The sequence below is a fragment of the Chrysochloris asiatica genome, unplaced genomic scaffold, assembly GCF_000296735.1.
Source record: "Chrysochloris asiatica unplaced genomic scaffold, ChrAsi1.0 scaffold00065, whole genome shotgun sequence".
Classification (NCBI taxonomy): domain Eukaryota; kingdom Metazoa; phylum Chordata; class Mammalia; order Afrosoricida; family Chrysochloridae; genus Chrysochloris; species Chrysochloris asiatica.
The window spans coordinates 4,166,747-4,184,925 of record NW_006408583.1 but is presented as its reverse complement, the minus strand read 5'-3'; the positions used below and the strand labels follow the sequence as shown (position 1 = coordinate 4,184,925).

At 40.5% G+C, this 18,179-nt stretch overlaps 1 protein-coding gene across 1 annotated transcript in view; it reads left to right on the top strand.

Moving 5' to 3' along the window:
* Positions 1-15,234, top strand: part of MTAP (methylthioadenosine phosphorylase) — a 60,581-nt gene extending 45,347 nt beyond the window's left edge. The window contains exons 5-8 of the mRNA XM_006864457.1: positions 759-861; positions 7,781-8,020; positions 12,140-12,262; positions 15,168-15,234. Of these exons, the coding sequence (XP_006864519.1) occupies positions 759-861; positions 7,781-8,020; positions 12,140-12,262; positions 15,168-15,206 (505 nt within the window). The 3' untranslated portion in view covers positions 15,207-15,234. The remainder of the gene's footprint in view (positions 1-758; positions 862-7,780; positions 8,021-12,139; positions 12,263-15,167) is intronic.
* Positions 15,235-18,179: the final 2,945 nt, after the last annotated feature.

Genomic DNA, 18,179 nt, shown 5'->3' with positions numbered 1-18,179 from the left:
AACTACCAGCTGCTCCGCGGGAGAAAGATGAGGCATTCTGCTCCCGTAAAGATTTACAGCCTTGGAAACCCTGTCTAGGGTTGCTGTGGGTTGGAACTGACTCGACGGCACTTAATAACAACAACAACAAAGCCATCTGTGGAGTCCTGGTGTGGCGCTGTGGGCTAATGCATCAGACTGCAAAGTCATTTGACTACAAGCAAGGTCAATGGTTCAAGCTCACCAGCTGCTCCTTGGAAACCCTATACATGGTTGCTGTGGGTCGGAATCGACTCGACGGCAGTTAACAACAACAGCAACAAGCCATCTGAAGTAGGGTAGTGAGGTCTGGGGTTTGCAACCATGATGAAGATAACAGCACATTTGACCAATTTTGAAAATGTTTGAATCTGGGTGATGGTCGAATGGGGTTCGTTATGTAATCCTCTATGTCTGTGATGACTGTACATTTTCCTATTGCCTTCTTAAAAGTTTCTCTGGGCTCCCTGAGCTCAGGATTGAGTTGTGCATGCGCACAGCCTGGCACAGCAGCCAGATCACAAACACTGAAATTCCTGGGGAGGCACATGTTGCTGCCAGCCCAGAGCACAAATGTTAAAACCCTCTAAAAGCTGCTTTCTAGCCGTTTGTCTTCTGATCTAGAGCTGTTGATTCTGGAGTCAAGACCAAGCTGTCGATCTAGATACGATGGATCACCAGCCTCTGTGTGCTAGAGAGATGACTATGGAAACAAGCAAACTTTTCACTTTATCTTGTAGGACCTCCATAAGGCCTCAGACCTTCTACGATGGGAGCCGTTCCTGTGCTAGAGGAGTCTGCCATATTCCAATGGCTGAGCCATTCTGCCCCAAGACGAGAGAGGTTTGTAGACTCTCTGGAAGGTATATGAAAATCAACCACAGGGGTTTGGCGTGGCGTCATGTTGTTGTGTGCTGTCTGTCCAGTCAGTTCCGACGCAGCCATCTATAGAACAGGAGTGGGGAACATCTGGCACTCGGGTTGTATGAATCCTTTGGTCTGGCCCTGCCAAGGCAACCACAGTTCCAGCCATCCCATGAGTTAATTAAATGTCTGACCAAAGATAGAGGCTAATTTTTAAGTTGATAATTTTGTATGGCCCATGAATGATGTTAACATTTTTGCAGAAAAACAGTCCCCCACCCCTGCTATAAAGTGTTTCCAAGGCTGTAAATTTTACAGGAGCAGAAAGGCCAAAAGCCTCATCTTGTGAAGTGACTAATGAGTTTAAAGTGCTGACCTTGAGGTTAGCAGCCCACTGATCATCCTGCAATGCCCCCAGAACTCCTTGGGGTGGCATGTAGAGGTAGAGTGCTGGTGATCACTCTTCCCTTCTCCAAATTTTGTAGAGTTGTTTTCCTTTAGCAGTCCCTGGGTGGTGCAAACAGCTTAATACTCAGCTGATATCCCAAAAGTTGACAGTTTGAGTATACCCAGAGGTAACCTTGGAAGAAAACTGTGGTAATCTATTCCTGAAAAATCAGCCAATTTAAAGCCCTGTGGTGCACAATTCTGCTCTGGCTCCGAGTCAGAATTAACTACATGGCATGAGTCAGCATCAAATTCACAGCAACTGGTTTGGTTTGGGGTTTCTTTTTTCTAATAATGACTCCACTACTCAATCATTTCTTACCTGAGCCACTCAAAATTGTAATTTCCTTTTTCTAAATTTTGATTTTGCTTTTGGAAAACCCCTTAACAGATTTAGTGTAGAATAGGAGCTCTGGTAGCGTAGTGGTTACGAATCGGGCTGCAAACCTTAAGGTCAGCAGTTCGAAACTCCCAGCCGCTCCGCGGGAGAAAGATGAGGCTTTCTACTCCTGTAAAGATTTACATCCTCGGAAACCCTATACAGGGTCGCTATGGGTCAGAACCTACTCGACGGCACTTAACAACAACAAAAGCAAGAGAAAGGAGTCTGGAATCAAATTGCATGGGATCAGATATCTGATCTTTAGTTTAATAGCTGTGTGCCTTAGGACAAATTACTTAGCATCTCTGGGCTTAAGTGTCCTCATTTACAAAATAAAGGTTAGGATAGCTTTACCTCTTACAACTGTTAGGAGGAATAAAACAATTAATGCTTATTGTGAGCATTGCTATTTGTAACAAAGCATCCAATGAATGGTAACTGCTTTCATTAAATTTTATTGTTATTGATCATCTAAAAATTGTCACAGTGACTTCTTTAACCTGAGATCTGAATTTGACCTTTGACCTTGCCCAGCCTCTCCAAGGTGAGAGTAAATTCTCAGAACTAAGTGGTTAGCCCCACCATGGCCAATAGAGGGCCCTGATGGAAAATCACAGGGCAAAAAAAAAGACTGCCACAACCTGAAAGTTGAATTATTGAACCATGCAGTTTTCTGTGTTTCTACAATCCCAGATTTGAAAATCAAATACATCCCAACAGATGATAAGCATTGTCAGAAGTGAACTTCCTGTTAAAATCTACATTTTAGTGCCAATTCACAGTTAACTCTGTCCAGCAGAAGGACCCACTGCCCGGCCCTGCGCCGTCCTCACAGTGGGTCATGTTGGAGCCCATTGTTGCTGCCACTGTGTCAATTCATCTCTTGGGGGGTCGTCTTCTTTTTGTTTTCCACTGACCCTTCACTTTACCAAATATGTTCTGCTCCAGGGACTCATCTACCCTGATCACATGCCCAAAATCTGAGAGGAAGTCTCACCAACCTCACTACAAAGGAGCTTTGTGGCTTTACTTTTTCCAAAAATCACAGATTTGTTTGTTCAGTCTCATGGCAATCCATGGGCTAGTCAGTCTTCTTCTCCAGCACCAGAGTTTGAAGGCATCAAGTCCTCTTAGGTCTTTGTTCATTATCCAGCTTTCGTGTGCATATGAAGTGATGGAAAATACCATGGCTTAGGTCACCACACCTTAGGCTTCAAAGTGGCATCCTTTGTTGCTTTTTAACATTTTAAAGAAGTATTTCACAGCAGATTTGCCCATTTACACATCATTTGATTTCTTGACTGCTGCTTCATGGCTGTTGATTGTGGATCCAAGGGAAATAACGTCCTTGACAACTTCAGTCTTTGTGATAACTTTGCTTGACTGGCCTAATGAGGAATTTTATTTTTCTTTATGTTGAGGTATAATCCGTGCTGAAGGCTGTAGTCTTTGATCTTCATCAGTAAGTGCTTCAAGTCTTTGCTTTTGTAGGCTGTTGATTCTGCAGTCTTGAGTCCATATTCTTCCTCATACATACAGTTTATTGGATTAAGTTTTGTGGAAGGATACAACCCCAATGCATACCTTTCCTGATTTTAATATATTTTGTATCCCCTTGTTCTGTGCAAACAACTGCTTCTTGGTCTACGTACAGGTTCTGCATGAGCACAAGTAAGTGTCTGGAAATTCCCATTCTTTGCAATGTTATCTATAATTTGTTATGATCCACACAGTCGAATGCTTTTGTGTAGTCGGTAAAACACAGGTAAACATCTCTCTAGTATACTCTGCTTTCAGTTGAGATCAGTGTGATATCCAGTGATGGCCTTGTTCTAAATGCAGCTAGAATTTCTAGCAGTTCCCTATGAGTGTAATGCTACAGTCATTTAAACATTTTCTTCAGCAAAATTGTCCTTGTATGTGATATTAATGATATAATGGACAATTTTGGCATTCGGTTAGATCACATTTCTTTGGAATGGGTACAGATATGGATCCCAGTTAGTGAGCTGTCTTCCAAATTTCTTGACATTGACAGGTGAATACAAGTTGAAATATCAATTCCTGGAGCTTTGTTTTTTACCTTCAATACCATCAGATCATATGTTACCTCATGAAATGATTGAACATCAACCAATTCTTTTTTGGTTCATTGACTCTCTGTATCCCTTCCATCTTCTATTAATGCTTCCAGGATTCAGTATTTTGCCTATGTTGTTTGTTGTTGTTAAGTGCCTTCGAGTCGGAGCCGACCCATAGCGACCCTGTACAGGGTTTCCGAGGGTGTTAAATCCTTACGGGAGTAGAAAGCCTCATCTTTCTCCCGCAGAGCGGCTGGTAGTTTCGAACCACTGACCTTAAGGTTCGCAGCCCGATTCGTAACCACTACGCTACCAGAGCCATTTTGCCTATAGCATCCATCAATGTTGCGATTCAAGGCTTGAATTGTTTCCTCAGTTCTTTCAACATGGATAATACTATGTGTTCTTCCCTTTTGGATTTCTAACCCTAGGTCTTTGCACATTCTCTTATAATACTCTGTTTTCTCAAACCACCCTTTGCAATCTTCTGTTCAGCTCTTATACATCAGCATATCTTCCATTCTCTAGAGAATTTAAATATCAATACATGCTAATCATTCAGATACTTTCAGCACTTAGGTATGTTAAGTAGAAGATTGATTTTAAAACATAAATCTATTAATGTACAATTTGAATTCTGGTGGGGGGGTTCAGTATAGAGAAAAGTCCTTTTTATTTCAAAATCAAGGCTGCTTGGTGAGAAGTACACTAAAGAGATCATTTGTATGTTTATATGAAATCTGATCTCTCTCCTAGACAGAAAACTGAGTATAGAAGTGGACAGGGAAGTGCCAATGATCTATACGTACCATACCTGTTGCTAGCAAGTCAATACTGACTCAAGTGACCCTATAGGGTAGAATAGGACTGCCCTGAAAGCCTAGTTTACAAGGCTTTCACCTTTCTGGAAGCAGACAGCCTTGTCTTTGCCCTGCAGAGCCGATGGTGGGTTTAAATGGCCGACCTTTTGATTGATTAGCAGTTGTTCTTTTAACCACTGTGCCACCAGTGTGGCAGTTGGGTGATTTCCTCCATTGAATCCAAATTAATTCCGCTAATAGTGCTCCAGCCAAGCCAAGCACTGCATAAAAGGACTGAAAAATTCCTAGGAAACACACTATAGAAAAATGGGGACATCACTTCCTTCTTACGCACTCTGAAGTGGAGAAATATCACTAAAATGGAGGAATATCACTTTCTTCTACACTCTATAAGAGATTTTAAAATACTGTCCAAAAGATGGGAACAGTAAAGTCGCAGCTATCCCTTTTACCTTCACTGTCGCGTTATCTTTCAAGTGATAACGGAGGAATTATCAAGATGATTGTCAAGCCACCTGCAGAGTATACAGCAGTTTCATCAGATCTTCGCAGTTGTGCTAAAATGTGCTTGTGTGCATACTTGTAAAGAGATACATATGCAAAAGTTTACTGGCAAATCTCTGTAAATGTGCCCCCAAAATATGGTTAACAGTGGTCACCCTTGAGGAGGTGAACTGGATTCCTAAAACGTGGGTAGAGATATTAATATTCCTTAGAGAATAGTAATGATCTTTTTGTACTACGTACATTTTAGACCGTGTGCAAAAGTATGATTCCAAACTAATGTCACTTCTAGACATTGTAGGAGGTGGTCTGAGGCAAATTCCTGGAAGCTCTGATAAACTCAGCGTGTTTAGTACAGTGATCCAATACTACCAGGAGGCTTGTTCCACTTTGATTATTCAAGACAAGAAAATGAAGTGTTCATGCCTTCAGGTCCAGTTTCATTTCTGCTACCTTACTCTGGCCTTATATGTTCTTGAAAGTACAATGTGCTAGTTCACAGATCTGTCCAATTAATATTTATACTGGGCACTGACTTCAGATCAAGGTAGCTTTGGGGAAAAGTAGACAAAATAAATGATTTGCATGTTGACATGAAGTCAGTTTTCATCCTGGGCAGGCCCTGTGTTTGGCACACTCCCATAAGCCTCCTCTAATACCGCCTCCTGGTGGCTGTGGTCCCTAATTTCCAGAGTGATTCTGAAGCCTCAGACTGGCAGGAAGAGGTGGTGATCTTCCCTCGTGCATTGACACTTGTCTCTAGAAGCACACTCTGTAGTTTGTCTGAGACCTACAGTATGCTTTTACATCGTCTTTAAAAACATTTCGTGAAAGTAGGGCTAGGCTGGTTATATTTTCATTTTGGAAAAAAGATTTAGGCCCTTAGACTTTTTTAGGAAGCATTTTGTGATCAATTATAATCTTATTTTTAATGTTCACAAGAGTTAAAAGCATGTTGTAGTATGCACTATTAACTTGGCTATAGTGTTTTGTGGTTTTAAATTTGAAGGTGCCACGGCCTTTGTTAACATTATCTAATTTTCATCGCAGACTCTAACTCAACTCTGCCATCAAATTGATTCTGCTCAGAGCAACCTTGTGTTAGGTTTCTGAGGCTCTGTATCTTTACAGGAACAGAAAGCCTGTACAGCTACAGACCAAGTGGTGGGTTTGAACTGCCAACCTTGTAGTTAGCAGTCCAGTAATTATAGTAGCACCAGATTTATTTTCAAGAAAATTGGCTGACTCCTTTCTGTGCTAACACATGTTTAGGCATGAATTTGACCCATTTGGAGCTTTTGACTGATTTAAAGGTATTTCATTTTATATAGTATCTCATGAAACTTTGCCAATTATCTTTTAAACAGGCATAGAAGCTGCCATTAATAAAAACCAGGCAAAGACCACTTAGCTCTGATTTTTATTTTATTTTATTTTTAATTTAAACCTTAATTCCTACACGTCTTGTTGTAGGACATTGATTGCAGTCCCCACATTGTCACAGCATGCTTCCCCCTGCTTTCTGAGCTTTATTCTTAGGCAAGAGCTGTCCATCCCAGTTTAGCTTTTATGAGATGTTACAGTACGCTCTCGTAATTCTGTGCTGTCCATATCTGAACTCACTTAATCCTTGCAACATCTCTTGAGTTATGCAATAGTGTTATTCCATTTTACAGATGAGAAAAACAAGACATGAAGGTCAAGTGACTTTTCAAATGATACTAGTAGTTAAGTTTAAAAGATGGTTTGCTTTGTTTGTTTGATTGGCTGTTTCAATCAAAAGGAAAGTACTGAAATGCAGGCTAAGAAAAAATGAAATCAATAGCCTGAAGATTAGATGACAGTAACTAATTAAACCATTGGACAAAATGATTATACTTTTTAATAATGTTTCTAAAATCTTTGCATGGCATTGTCACTAAATGGGTGCCAAGATAAGTTTCTCCTAAGACGTAGAGAAGCAGCACAACCCCATTCTGGTTTTACTATATGTCCATGGACAGCCAACAAGCAAAAGAGATTACGCAAAAATCACTAACTAAAAAAGCTTTTATAGACGTCTTCAGGTTTTGTATAAAAGAGCAATGGAATGGAACCTTCCAGAAGCCTGGAGAATGTTTTCAGGACTTCTCTTTGGGGAGATATGAATGGTGAGAGGGAATTTAGGTTAGCCTTCTAATTTAATGGCTAAGACTCAAGTTGTCTGTATTCATGAGCCAACTCAGTGTATTAAAGTTGGGAGAAGTACATGAGACAAAAACAGATGCCTAGGTTATAGAAATGTCTGTTGCTCTTAGATCTGAGCTGTAAGTGCAGGAAGTGAGTGAGATGAAGGGTTATGGAAATGGGCGGTGGTGTGCCATCAGAGTGACCCTGTGTAGGGTTTCTGAGGCTATAAACTTTTATGGAAGCAAAAAGCCTCATTTTTCTCTCATGGAGCAACTGGTGGATTCAAACTGTTGACCTTGTGGCTAGCAGCCCAAGTGTAACCAACTACGCCAGCCAGGGCTCCTTGTACAATCAGGTAGGGGCCTAGGAAAGACCCTCTGTAATCTTCCAGGTTCTCTCTGAGCATCTTTAATTAATCTGTTAAGCATGAGAGTTTAAGTCTTAAGCTGTTCACATGTTGACATGTTTTGAGTTTGTGGCTCTTTCTCTTTCAGGTCCTCATAGAGACTGCTAAGAAACTAGGACTCCGCTGTCATTCCAAGGGAACAATGATCACAATCGAGGGGCCTCGGTTTAGCTCTCGAGCAGAAAGCTTCATGTTTCGTACCTGGGGGGCAGATGTTATCAACATGACCACAGTTCCAGAAGTGGTTCTTGCTAAAGAGGCTGGAATTTGCTACGCAAGTATCGCCATGGCAACAGATTACGATTGCTGGAAAGAGCACGAGGAAGCGGTGGGTAGAATTCTCTTCTGCGCATGTCTGTGTGCGTATCTGAGCGCCAGGAAAACCAGGAGAAGAATGTGTCAATTCTTTGTTTGTATTGCGTTAGTTCCTGAAAATGCCTTTCTTCAAGGTTCATGGACTTATAAGGAAAATGAATTGTCAAGTGGCAAGCAAGATGCACACCAGTTTTAGCATATTCTTCCATTTCTATTAAAGTGTATGTCTATAACGAAAGAAATATGTAACATTTACATGTAAGTAGAGCACTTTCCAAAAAACCAGTAGCAGTGGTTCCCTAGAGACGTGAAATTGGTTCCCAGTCAGTTTCTTTTGTATGTTGTCTTATTTTCTGTAACTCCCATCTTGAAAGGAGGAAACAAAGATTTCATAGGAAAATAAAGACACTTTCATCCAAGGATCAGCAATAAACTGCACTGTAGGCAGATAGATGTGGTAGGGTCGTTTTGAAACTTAAGGCCTTATGAGGGGGCCTTCAAAAAGTTAGTGAAGAATTCCATTATCTTTTAATTCTACTTTTCCATGACTTGTTTGAGGTCCCCTCATATCTTAAGTGTAAGGGTGTCTTTTAATTCCATATGTGATTTCCTTGTGCTGTTACACTGCCTCATGTTGGTTTTCTTAGGGGAAGACCTAGACTTTGCTGCTTCTTAGTAAGAGGATTCTATTCATATACATAAGGAGCTCTGGTAGCGTAGTGGTTACGAATCGGGCTGCGAACCTTAAGGTCAGCGGTTCGAAACTACCAGCCGTTCCGCGGGAGAAAGATGAGGCTTTCTACTCCCGTAAGGATTTACACCCTCGGAAACCCTGTACAGGGTCGCTATGGGTCGGAACCGACTCGACGGCACTTAACAACAACAACATTCATATACATGTATTTAACTTACTGTGACTGGGCTTGGAACTGGAAGGTGGTTAGGAAAGCTATGGGTTACAAAGAAATGACAGATAAGATACTAGCGTACCGAGCCAATTGAATAAACCAAAGATTTGCATTCTGGGAAGCTGTGTTGGTTTAAGTGACAGGAAAGACAGGCAAGATCAAGTAAGTGGTGAGTCATGGGTAGGAGGGAGAGCAGAGAGGAGACAGGGCTGAAAGTAAAGAGTGGATGTCTCTACTACTCATCAGCCAGCTCCACTCTTGATCACCTCGTGGCCAACCTCCATTTATATACACTCGTCTCACTGTATCCACCTTCTCTCCCCAAGCCTCTCAGTATTTTGAAGTAAACATTGTTGAAAAGGCCTCTTTCTTTTTTCTTTTCTTTTTTTCTTAAACAAACATAATGATGACACCATTATTATACCAAAATGATTGATACTAATTCCTCAATTTAATCAAATATCCAGACTGGTTACGTTTTTCCACTACTCTCATTCTTTTAAAATTTGTTCAAATCAAGATCTTTTTCAGTCCACACATATGGTATGCCTCTAAGCATTTTTTAATCTAATACACCTTTTCGTTCCTTTGCATTTTATTTGAAGAAATCAAATAGTTTGTTCTGTCATTTATCTCATTTTAAAATAGATCAAGGGCCAAAACTACCCGCAGGAAATATTGGAGGAAGGAAAAAGTCAGAGTGGTGGTTCTGAACTCATTTAGAAGAATTGATATTTTTCAAAGGGAGACCCTTACCAACATCTCTCACAGAGTCTCCCTCGCCAGTTTTATGTAAGATGGGGTAAAATGTTCCTGACGTCTGTCCATCATGTTACAGAGTTTGGATCATGGTGAACACAAGGCCTTTGTTTTGCAGGAATGCCTCATCCAGATCCTCTGTGTAGCATCAGCTGCTGACTGGCAGGATGCCTTTATGTTTGGAAAAGAATAAAGGCGGCCTCCAAGGCATTGATAGCTATTGATGAAATCCTGTTCTGAGGGATTTCATCCCTTTCCATTTCCACATTTTAGCCTTCGACTATATTCTTTTATACCAATGGAGTTTTTAATCCCCAAGTTTCAGAGCTTCATTAAGAATGCCAGACACTACTTTGCATAATGCTGGGATTTTATGAGTCTATTTTATAATTATGCAGTATCTTTTATTTCTGAGAAATTCTCAAATCCCGATCTTAAATCCAAGGTAGCATCTGATGTGGTTGTGTTGATAAACTGAGGACAGCTCAACCTCGTGGTGTTAAAAAACTCTGTCCAATCAACATAAAACTCTAACTCCGGCCAGCTCCCAGCAGCAGATGGCTGCCTGTCAGGGGCTTTGTGCTCAGTCTGGTAACATTTGTCAGCTCCTTTCTTTAATATGTCAAGTGAAATTTGAAAAGCAGTCTTTCAAAAGGTGCTTTAGTTAGGAGCAGAGAAACTAAGGTCTATGTAAGAGGCAAGGCACAAAGATAAATAATGTGAAAGGTACAAGAAATGCTCAGGTGAAAGAGAACACCATCTCAGCTAGCCATGTAAGGCATTGTGCTATATAACCCAAGATACTCAGCCTGGCATGGTCAGGAAGTTTTGAAATTCCCTAAACCCACCTTTGAATTTCAGTTGCTCCATTTAATTGTGCCCATTGTGACCATGGGCAAGTTATTCACCTGTTTCCTCTTCTGTAAAATGGAGCTTGGGCAGTGGGATAGGGTGGTGTGTGTGTGTGTGTGTGTGTGTGTGTGTGTGTGAGTGAGTGATGGTTGTGATCTGATTCTGATTCCAAGCTTGCAGAATTAAGAGAATTAAACAGAATGCGATCAATGGAGTAGCTAGTCTGACTGGTCATCAGAAGGTGTTTACGATGGAGTCATGTTGGGTGGATCAGGGTAATGTTTGTCAAATTTGAGCTGGACCTTGAACAGAGGATTAAATTATTAATTACAAAAAAGTGTAAATAAGCGTAAGGCAAGTCTCTTGGATACTTTTATGACCCTGCATTCCAAGACTCAGCTCAAAACCTGCCTGGACACGTACTTGGCCAGCACCTGAGCTCACCTGTCTTGATACTTATCACTTTTAAAAATATCTCCCGCTGTTTATGGGAGAGATGTGGACTTTAAAATCAAGGAAAGAAGCAGAAAAGGATAATTGTTATGCCCCTGAAACTTGGATTTCTGACAAGCAAAGTGAGACATGACAAGTAGTCTGCCTCCACTGGTCCATTGTGTACATTCACAACTTTTTTCAGATTTTCCACAAGAAAGAGTTTCATTCCTACTCAAAAGTCTAAGCTTCTATGTATCTAACATCCAGCTTCCACGATTATCAGCACAATTTATTGTGTCGATACCCCCATCCATAATTTCACCTATAAATATTCCAGAAGGTGTCTAACATAACCACATTATCACACCCCAACAATAATATCTCAGTATCGTATCTAAGCAAAAGTTCCAAGTCTCCAGTTACCACAGATGTCATAAATTATCATAGAGAAATCATGTGAGGTTTTTTTTTTCCTTTTAGGTTTTCTAAAAAGACAAGGTCATTTATTCTAGAAAGTGTTCCACTGTTGGGGTCACTGAAGTCATTTCCTTGGGTAGTCTAATATGTTTCCCCATCCTCTGTAAGTTGGTAGTTGGAGCTAGAGATTTCATTGGATTCAGTTGCCATCAGAATCCAATGAAATTTCTGGCTCTAACTACCAACTTCCAGAAAATACAGAGGATGGGGAAATATATTAAACTGTCCTTCCACCAGGAATTAGTAACATAATGACTGGTGCCATACGTATGTATGATGTTACTAGCTGATTCATTAAGGACTGTAAACATGCTGATACTTTTGATTCCATCGTTTATCTGTTTATTAACTAGGATATTTTTCTCAAAACAAGTATATCGTCTGTTTGTTACCCAGTGTTGTGATGGTTTGAAGACTGAGATCAGTTCTGCGTTGTACTTGAGGAATCCACTGTATCTTTCTAACATATTGTACATCTGCAGTCAATTCTCAGACCCATTGAAACCTGGGTGTTTTGCAGAGATGCCATTGGTACTTCAAAATTAAAAACAAAAAAACAAGCAACCATGGATGCACATGCTGAGCTTGGGCACAGAGAACTGAAACATCAGCTTGGGACTCAGGCAGAAGTGAGATTGTGACCCACGAAAAGGAGTGGACATTGAAACAGCTACTAAAATCCTGTGCTATTGTTTCTCTAGGTTTCAGTGGACAAGGTCCTAAAGAACCTAAAAGAAAATGCCAATAAAGCCAAAAGTTTACTTCTCACTACCATACCTCAGATAGGGTCCATGGAGTGGTCCGAAACCCTCCATAACCTGAAGGTAAGTGTCTTCAGCCTTCTGTAGGCATCAAACACTACAGAGAGCTTCAGCTACCTTTTCTCCTATTTACAGTTCTACCACCTCATGTGTGTGAACTGATATGTCTTTAGCAAATCCTCATGCCATTGATTACCATGCTAACCATATGCTAAATTGAATAGTCATGCTATGGGCTGCTCATACAAGTCCATTAAAGGATAAAGTGCAAGAGTTTTGGTCTAATGTACCACAGTGTGTCCCTTCATCTTATTTTCAGATGGCTGATGGTACTTTCTGTATTGGCTTACACTGGCTCCAAACTTACTTTCTCTTTGAAAGATTCATGCAAAATGTCTGCAGGCCTTTAAAGTCAGAGCATTGTCATCAGCAATACCAAAATGGTGCTGGGAAGGTCTGATGAAGGTCACCATATTTTTTTTCCCCAGATAAACACTCACCCATAAAATGTATGGTATGGAACATTTAGGAAAATAGCTTGGGGAAGGGGTGTGCATTTGGTCAAAAAATGTATAACCCACAAGCTATTTGCGTAAAAATACAATAATGTTGCTTCAGCCTAAGATAGTCATTCCTGATAAAGCATAAGATGGATTATAGGTTTTTAACATTCCAGCTCTAGTCTATAATGGACTGATAAGCTCAGAGATGCAGGAGCTTTATTTGGACGTTTTGTGACTCTTGCTTAACCACAAAAGATAAGGAGTTTGCCTCAAGTGGATATTGCATTCACCTGCCTTCAGTGAGAGTAGCCAGCATACCCTGGGGTCTCTTAGAACACACTGTACTCTTGAAAACTTTAGCAGTAGTTGAGAAAGAATTTGAAAAGTTGATACGGGTCTTCCCCACCTAAATTAGACCTAGGAGCCCTGAGTAAGAAAGTGCCGTTCTAGAGACCCTCAGACGGTGGTTAAACATGGAGAACTGCTGCAGATGGGGCTGATGTATAGTGTTTGCTGACTTCAGCATATTTGTGGTATAAAAATTTCCAACATGAAGTCACTGAGTAGTTGGGAACCAGACACACAATTGGCTCTTGTAGCTGACACAAGCATATCCCAGCATTCCACAGTGTCTTCTGGAAAAGCAAAGTCAGCCATACTGAAATGTTTAAACACCTTCAGACCATGTCCATAAGCAGCAGGGAGACATCTGTTGGTTTCAGCACTGTATATTAAAGAGATAACTTTGGCTTTGTGAACCTAATAGCCCCTGTCTATCATGGGTATAACATCATATATTAAAGAAAGGAGGAAAGAGAAATGGGAAATTAAATTCTGTGGGTTAGGGAGTGTCCATTTAGACATGAAATAGTCGCTTTTTTATTTGTCTTTGTTAAGGGTAAAGAGCGTGTGGAGCACCAACTCCTGCTTGACTGAAGGAAACAAAGTGTTAGAAGTCTGACGCTTTTACTGCTGCCGAGGCTAATGCGAGGGAGAGGACCTTATGACAGTTACATATTAGGAAACCTTCATACTCTGGTGATTTCGTTTTGATTTGATTGTTGTTGTTGTTAAGTGCCATCAAGTGGATCCCAACCCATAGCGACCCTGTGTAGGGTTTCCAAGGAGCCCCCGGTGAGCTTGAACCACCAACCTTGCAGTTCAAATGACTTTGCAGTCTGACGCATTAGCCCACAGTGCCACGTATGTACATCAGCATTTGCTATCTCTCCACTTTGTACGTGTATAAATTCAGTTGTCCGTTTTAGTCACAGTTTCTTGACCTCAAATAGAAATACTCAAACATTGGATTTATTATTACTTCAGCTTTATTTTATTTAAGTAAAAATAATTGAATGGTAGAAATCAATGTTCTCTTTTCCTTTTGTGAGTCTTCTGGAAGTATGTGTAAAATTGCATGTTTTTGTATGCGTACATTTCTAAAGAGGCTTGGTGTGTGTATAGTATAATCAGTGGGGAAGAATAATCCAGTTCTCAAAAGGGACATATAACCTGAAAAGAGAAAATAAGTCATCCCTGCTCTAGACAAAATTGACGATTGTGGCCTCCTCCATCCTGTAGCTTGAAAGCATGCAGGAGAATAAGCCTGTATTCTGGATGGTCCAGTCTTCTAAGCACTGAAATGTAAAACCATTCATTTGCTCACTAATTTAATTCAGAACTATTTCTGTGCGCAACCACAAGCTCCTGTTTACAAAGATACATTAGGTTTACTGTGATAAAGAAGACCCTAGTCTGTTTGGAGATTCTGACAGCTTTTAAATGGACATTATTTTTTCTACAGTGGAATCAGGTGTATAATAATGCTGTTGTCTGCCATCAAGACTGCACTTGACTCATGACTACCCCATGCACAATAGGATCCGACCATTGTGACCCATAGGGTTTTCATTGGCTGTGTTTATTTCATAAGTAACTCACCAGGCCTTTCTTCCTAGTCCCTCTTAGTCTGAAAGCTCTGCTGAAACCTACTGAGAACCATAGCGTGCCCATAGCTCCACTGCCAGACGGATGGCAACTGTGCTACAAGTGCATTGACCAGAAATCAAATGCAGATCTCTTGCCTGGAAAGGGAGAGATGGTATAAACCCTAACTCAGTGTGGGTTGTGGTGTATATAATGCCTTCTCTTAGATGTCAGAGACGATGGAAATAGTGAGAATCAGAGCACTCCTTGGATATGAACATTAGAAACTGTCTGCAGGAAACAGACAGGAGGTTCTAAGACTTATACCTTGACTTCCAATTCTCGCTGATGGGTTTTGAACTCTGTTTTTTCCAGAGCGCTTATTCAGAGTTCTTATTACATCAGTTCTCCCTTGAGCAGATCAGAATCTGGTTTTTAATAAGCACTCCATATGCTATTACCATGCTCACCCAAGTATGAAAACCACTGCCTGCTAGTGAGTCCTTGGTTCATCCTAATCTGTCCCTGCTTTCTTTCAGAATATGGCCCAGTTTTCAGTGTTAGTACCAAGACATTAAAATAACATGGCTGCCCAGGAGAAAAGAAAACTTCGTGAGTTCCTGCTGAACTTAAAAAAAACATGGACAATAAACCTGCAGCTTTCCTGCTTAAGAAGAAAGACAAGAAATTGCACGTGTTAAACGCTCCTTTTGCAGTACAGGCTGTTCCAGAGAAAATGAGAGAAGTAAATGACCAGTAAGAATGCAGAAGAACAACTCACGTTTTACAAAAACAGACAAGGAGATACCAACTCCCCTCCCCCTGTTAGATTAGCAAGATAAAGGGCAGTGAGTCACATCCACTTTATGGGCGCATACAGAAGAAATGGGACTTGGGCTGTTTATTGATGTAGCTGTAAATTGGTACAGTCTTTCTGAAGAACAGTATAAAATATATCTAGATACTTTAAAAGATACATTTATACTCTGAGCTGATTACTTATAAGAATTTATCTTTTCAAAATTATCTGAGATGCATATGAAGAATTTTGTATAAAAGGATGTTTCGTATAGTATTCATTAAACTAGCAAAAATCGAAACCTGAAAATTCAACAATAGAAGGTAAATTATAGGTTAGCCATAATACGACTTTGAAGCAGCCAGCTGAAGATCATGTTTTCACATAATATTTAATGTCTTACAGCAATGGTTGCTCTATTAGTAGGAAGTGGGGGAGAGGACATGTAAGCATCAACAGTTCTAACTCGGTCTTAAAATACTGTCATTGTACAAAACCCTAGAGAGGAATACATATACTCTAGTTCCTATTTGAAGGAGGGTTTACTGGGTTGCTTTCATTTTCTTTCTAGTTTTCTGTATCTTCACATTTTTCTACAATGAATAGAATCAAATAGTAAAGTTGTTTTAAAAATAAAAATGGACTTCGAAAGATCCAGTTCTTTCAAACCCATTGTGTCTGTTGACATGAGATTAAAACGATCTTACTGAGAGGAGCTCTGTTTAAGGAAGTGGCCCCTTGATTCCATTGATAAAGAGGATTGTTAATAGCTACAGAGTGAGTCTTGGATTTGCCATGGCTTCCTGAGAAAGACTAGGTTTTTAATACTGAGTTAGTCTAAAAACTAAACTATTTAAGAACTAAATGCACACAGGTATTTTTTTAATTAATATTGTACTTTTTCTACTCTTTTGAGTTGGTGGTTTTTGTTTTTTAATAAAGCAAAATTAAGTAGAAGCTGACTTTTCCTTTCTCTGTTTATCATTGTTAATTTTATAAAAATGCTTTTTTGTTTTGTTCTTGAAAGATTTTTGTTTCAAGGAGGCAGTCCCCCATTAGGAGTGTTCATTTTGTTTCACTGGTCTATTACAGGGTGCTTTTGTGATGGATCTTTCATCTCTTTAAAGAATCTGTAAAATCAATGTGTTTGTGCCTCTGAGATTGCCTTGAAGATCATAAGCTGCTAATTGTTAATAATAAAATAAACCAGTTACCTCCCACTTTAGTACTGAACTGTTTGGGTTACATGGGATTATGGCCTTGGCTCCCTGATGTGACGCTCTCATCTCTGACTATACATTAAAGCTCAGTGGAGGACCTATCAGCTGGGAGCCCAGGGTTCTCAGGCTCTGCAACCCGGTAAGCACTAGGTTGCCAACTGAAAAGTTGGCGGTCTGATCCCACAGGGAAAAGATGAGGCAGTCCGCTTTTCTAAAGGTTACAGTTTTGGAAACCCAGTGGCTGCTGTGAATCAGGATTGACTCCATAGTAACAGATGTTTGAAGTGTTTATAGTAGTTTGCGATCGGCTGCTAACCGAGAGGCTTCCAGTTGTAACCACCCAACAGCAACCTAGGAGAAAAGGCCTGTCATTCTGCTTCCCTATGGAACAGTGTCACTCAAGTGAAACTTCACGGAGTGGCCGTGAGTCAAGGACCAACCTGATGGCAGCTAACAACACCCTTCTTTCTCAGTGGGTGTAGTGTCGGAGAATGTCAAGTCAAAAGCATGAACATTTTTCTTGCCTTCAGAAAATTAGCCCACTTTGTAGTTCTCCTAACTTGGAGCCATAGGTTTCTCCCTCTATCTGAAAGGAGAGGGTTCCTATGAAACCTTTTGTAAGCTGAAGTGAAGAAGCAATTACTATTCATTTATGTGGGGAAATAATTTTAGCATTAGCAGAACCAAAATACAACCTACGAAATTATGCCAAGTGACCGACGTATAACCCTAAAATAACTCTAACATGCAGTAGAAGCAGGAACGATAGAATAAACATGCAGCCTGTATAAAATACCGACTGTACAGTGTAGTTCCTGGGGAGGGAATGTGGCAACACCACTGGGGTGCACGCAGCAGCTCAGGGCTCCATAGAAAACATGCAGAAGCGAAATCCTCTTCCATTTCCTGTGTTAGCAAAAACAGGTACTGATGTAGGTCTTCTATTAAAGTGAACTATTGAAAAGCAAGGGTTACTTGTACCTTTCTTGTAAAGATCATTCATTCTATAAAAAGTTAATGTGATTTTTCCCAGGCCTCATTTTTTAATACTTTTCTGATGGTTATTTGGAGGATGAAAGCCAAAATGTTAATACACAGTGTTAACAACAACAAAAACATAGTAGAGAAGACTAGAGAACAGGTTATATTTGAGACCTGAAAATACTTAGCAAGTCAACGTTAAGTGTATACTACACTTTGTTGTTGTTGTTGTTGTTGCGTGCCATCAAGTCGGCACCAACTAATAATGACCTTATGCACAGCATAACGAAACACTGCTCGATCCTGAGCCAACCTCACTATTGTTGCCACGCTTTAGCCCGTTGATGCTGCCACTTGGCCAGTCCATCTCGCTGGGGATTTTCCTCTTTTTCTCTGACCCTCCCACCTTACCAAACATGATATCCTTCTCCAGCAACTGCTCCCTCCTGACAATATGTCCGAAGTTTGGGCATCTTGGCCTCCAAGGAGCGCTCTGGCTGCACTTCTTCCAACACAGATCTGTTGGTTCTATTGGCAGCCCATGGTACTTT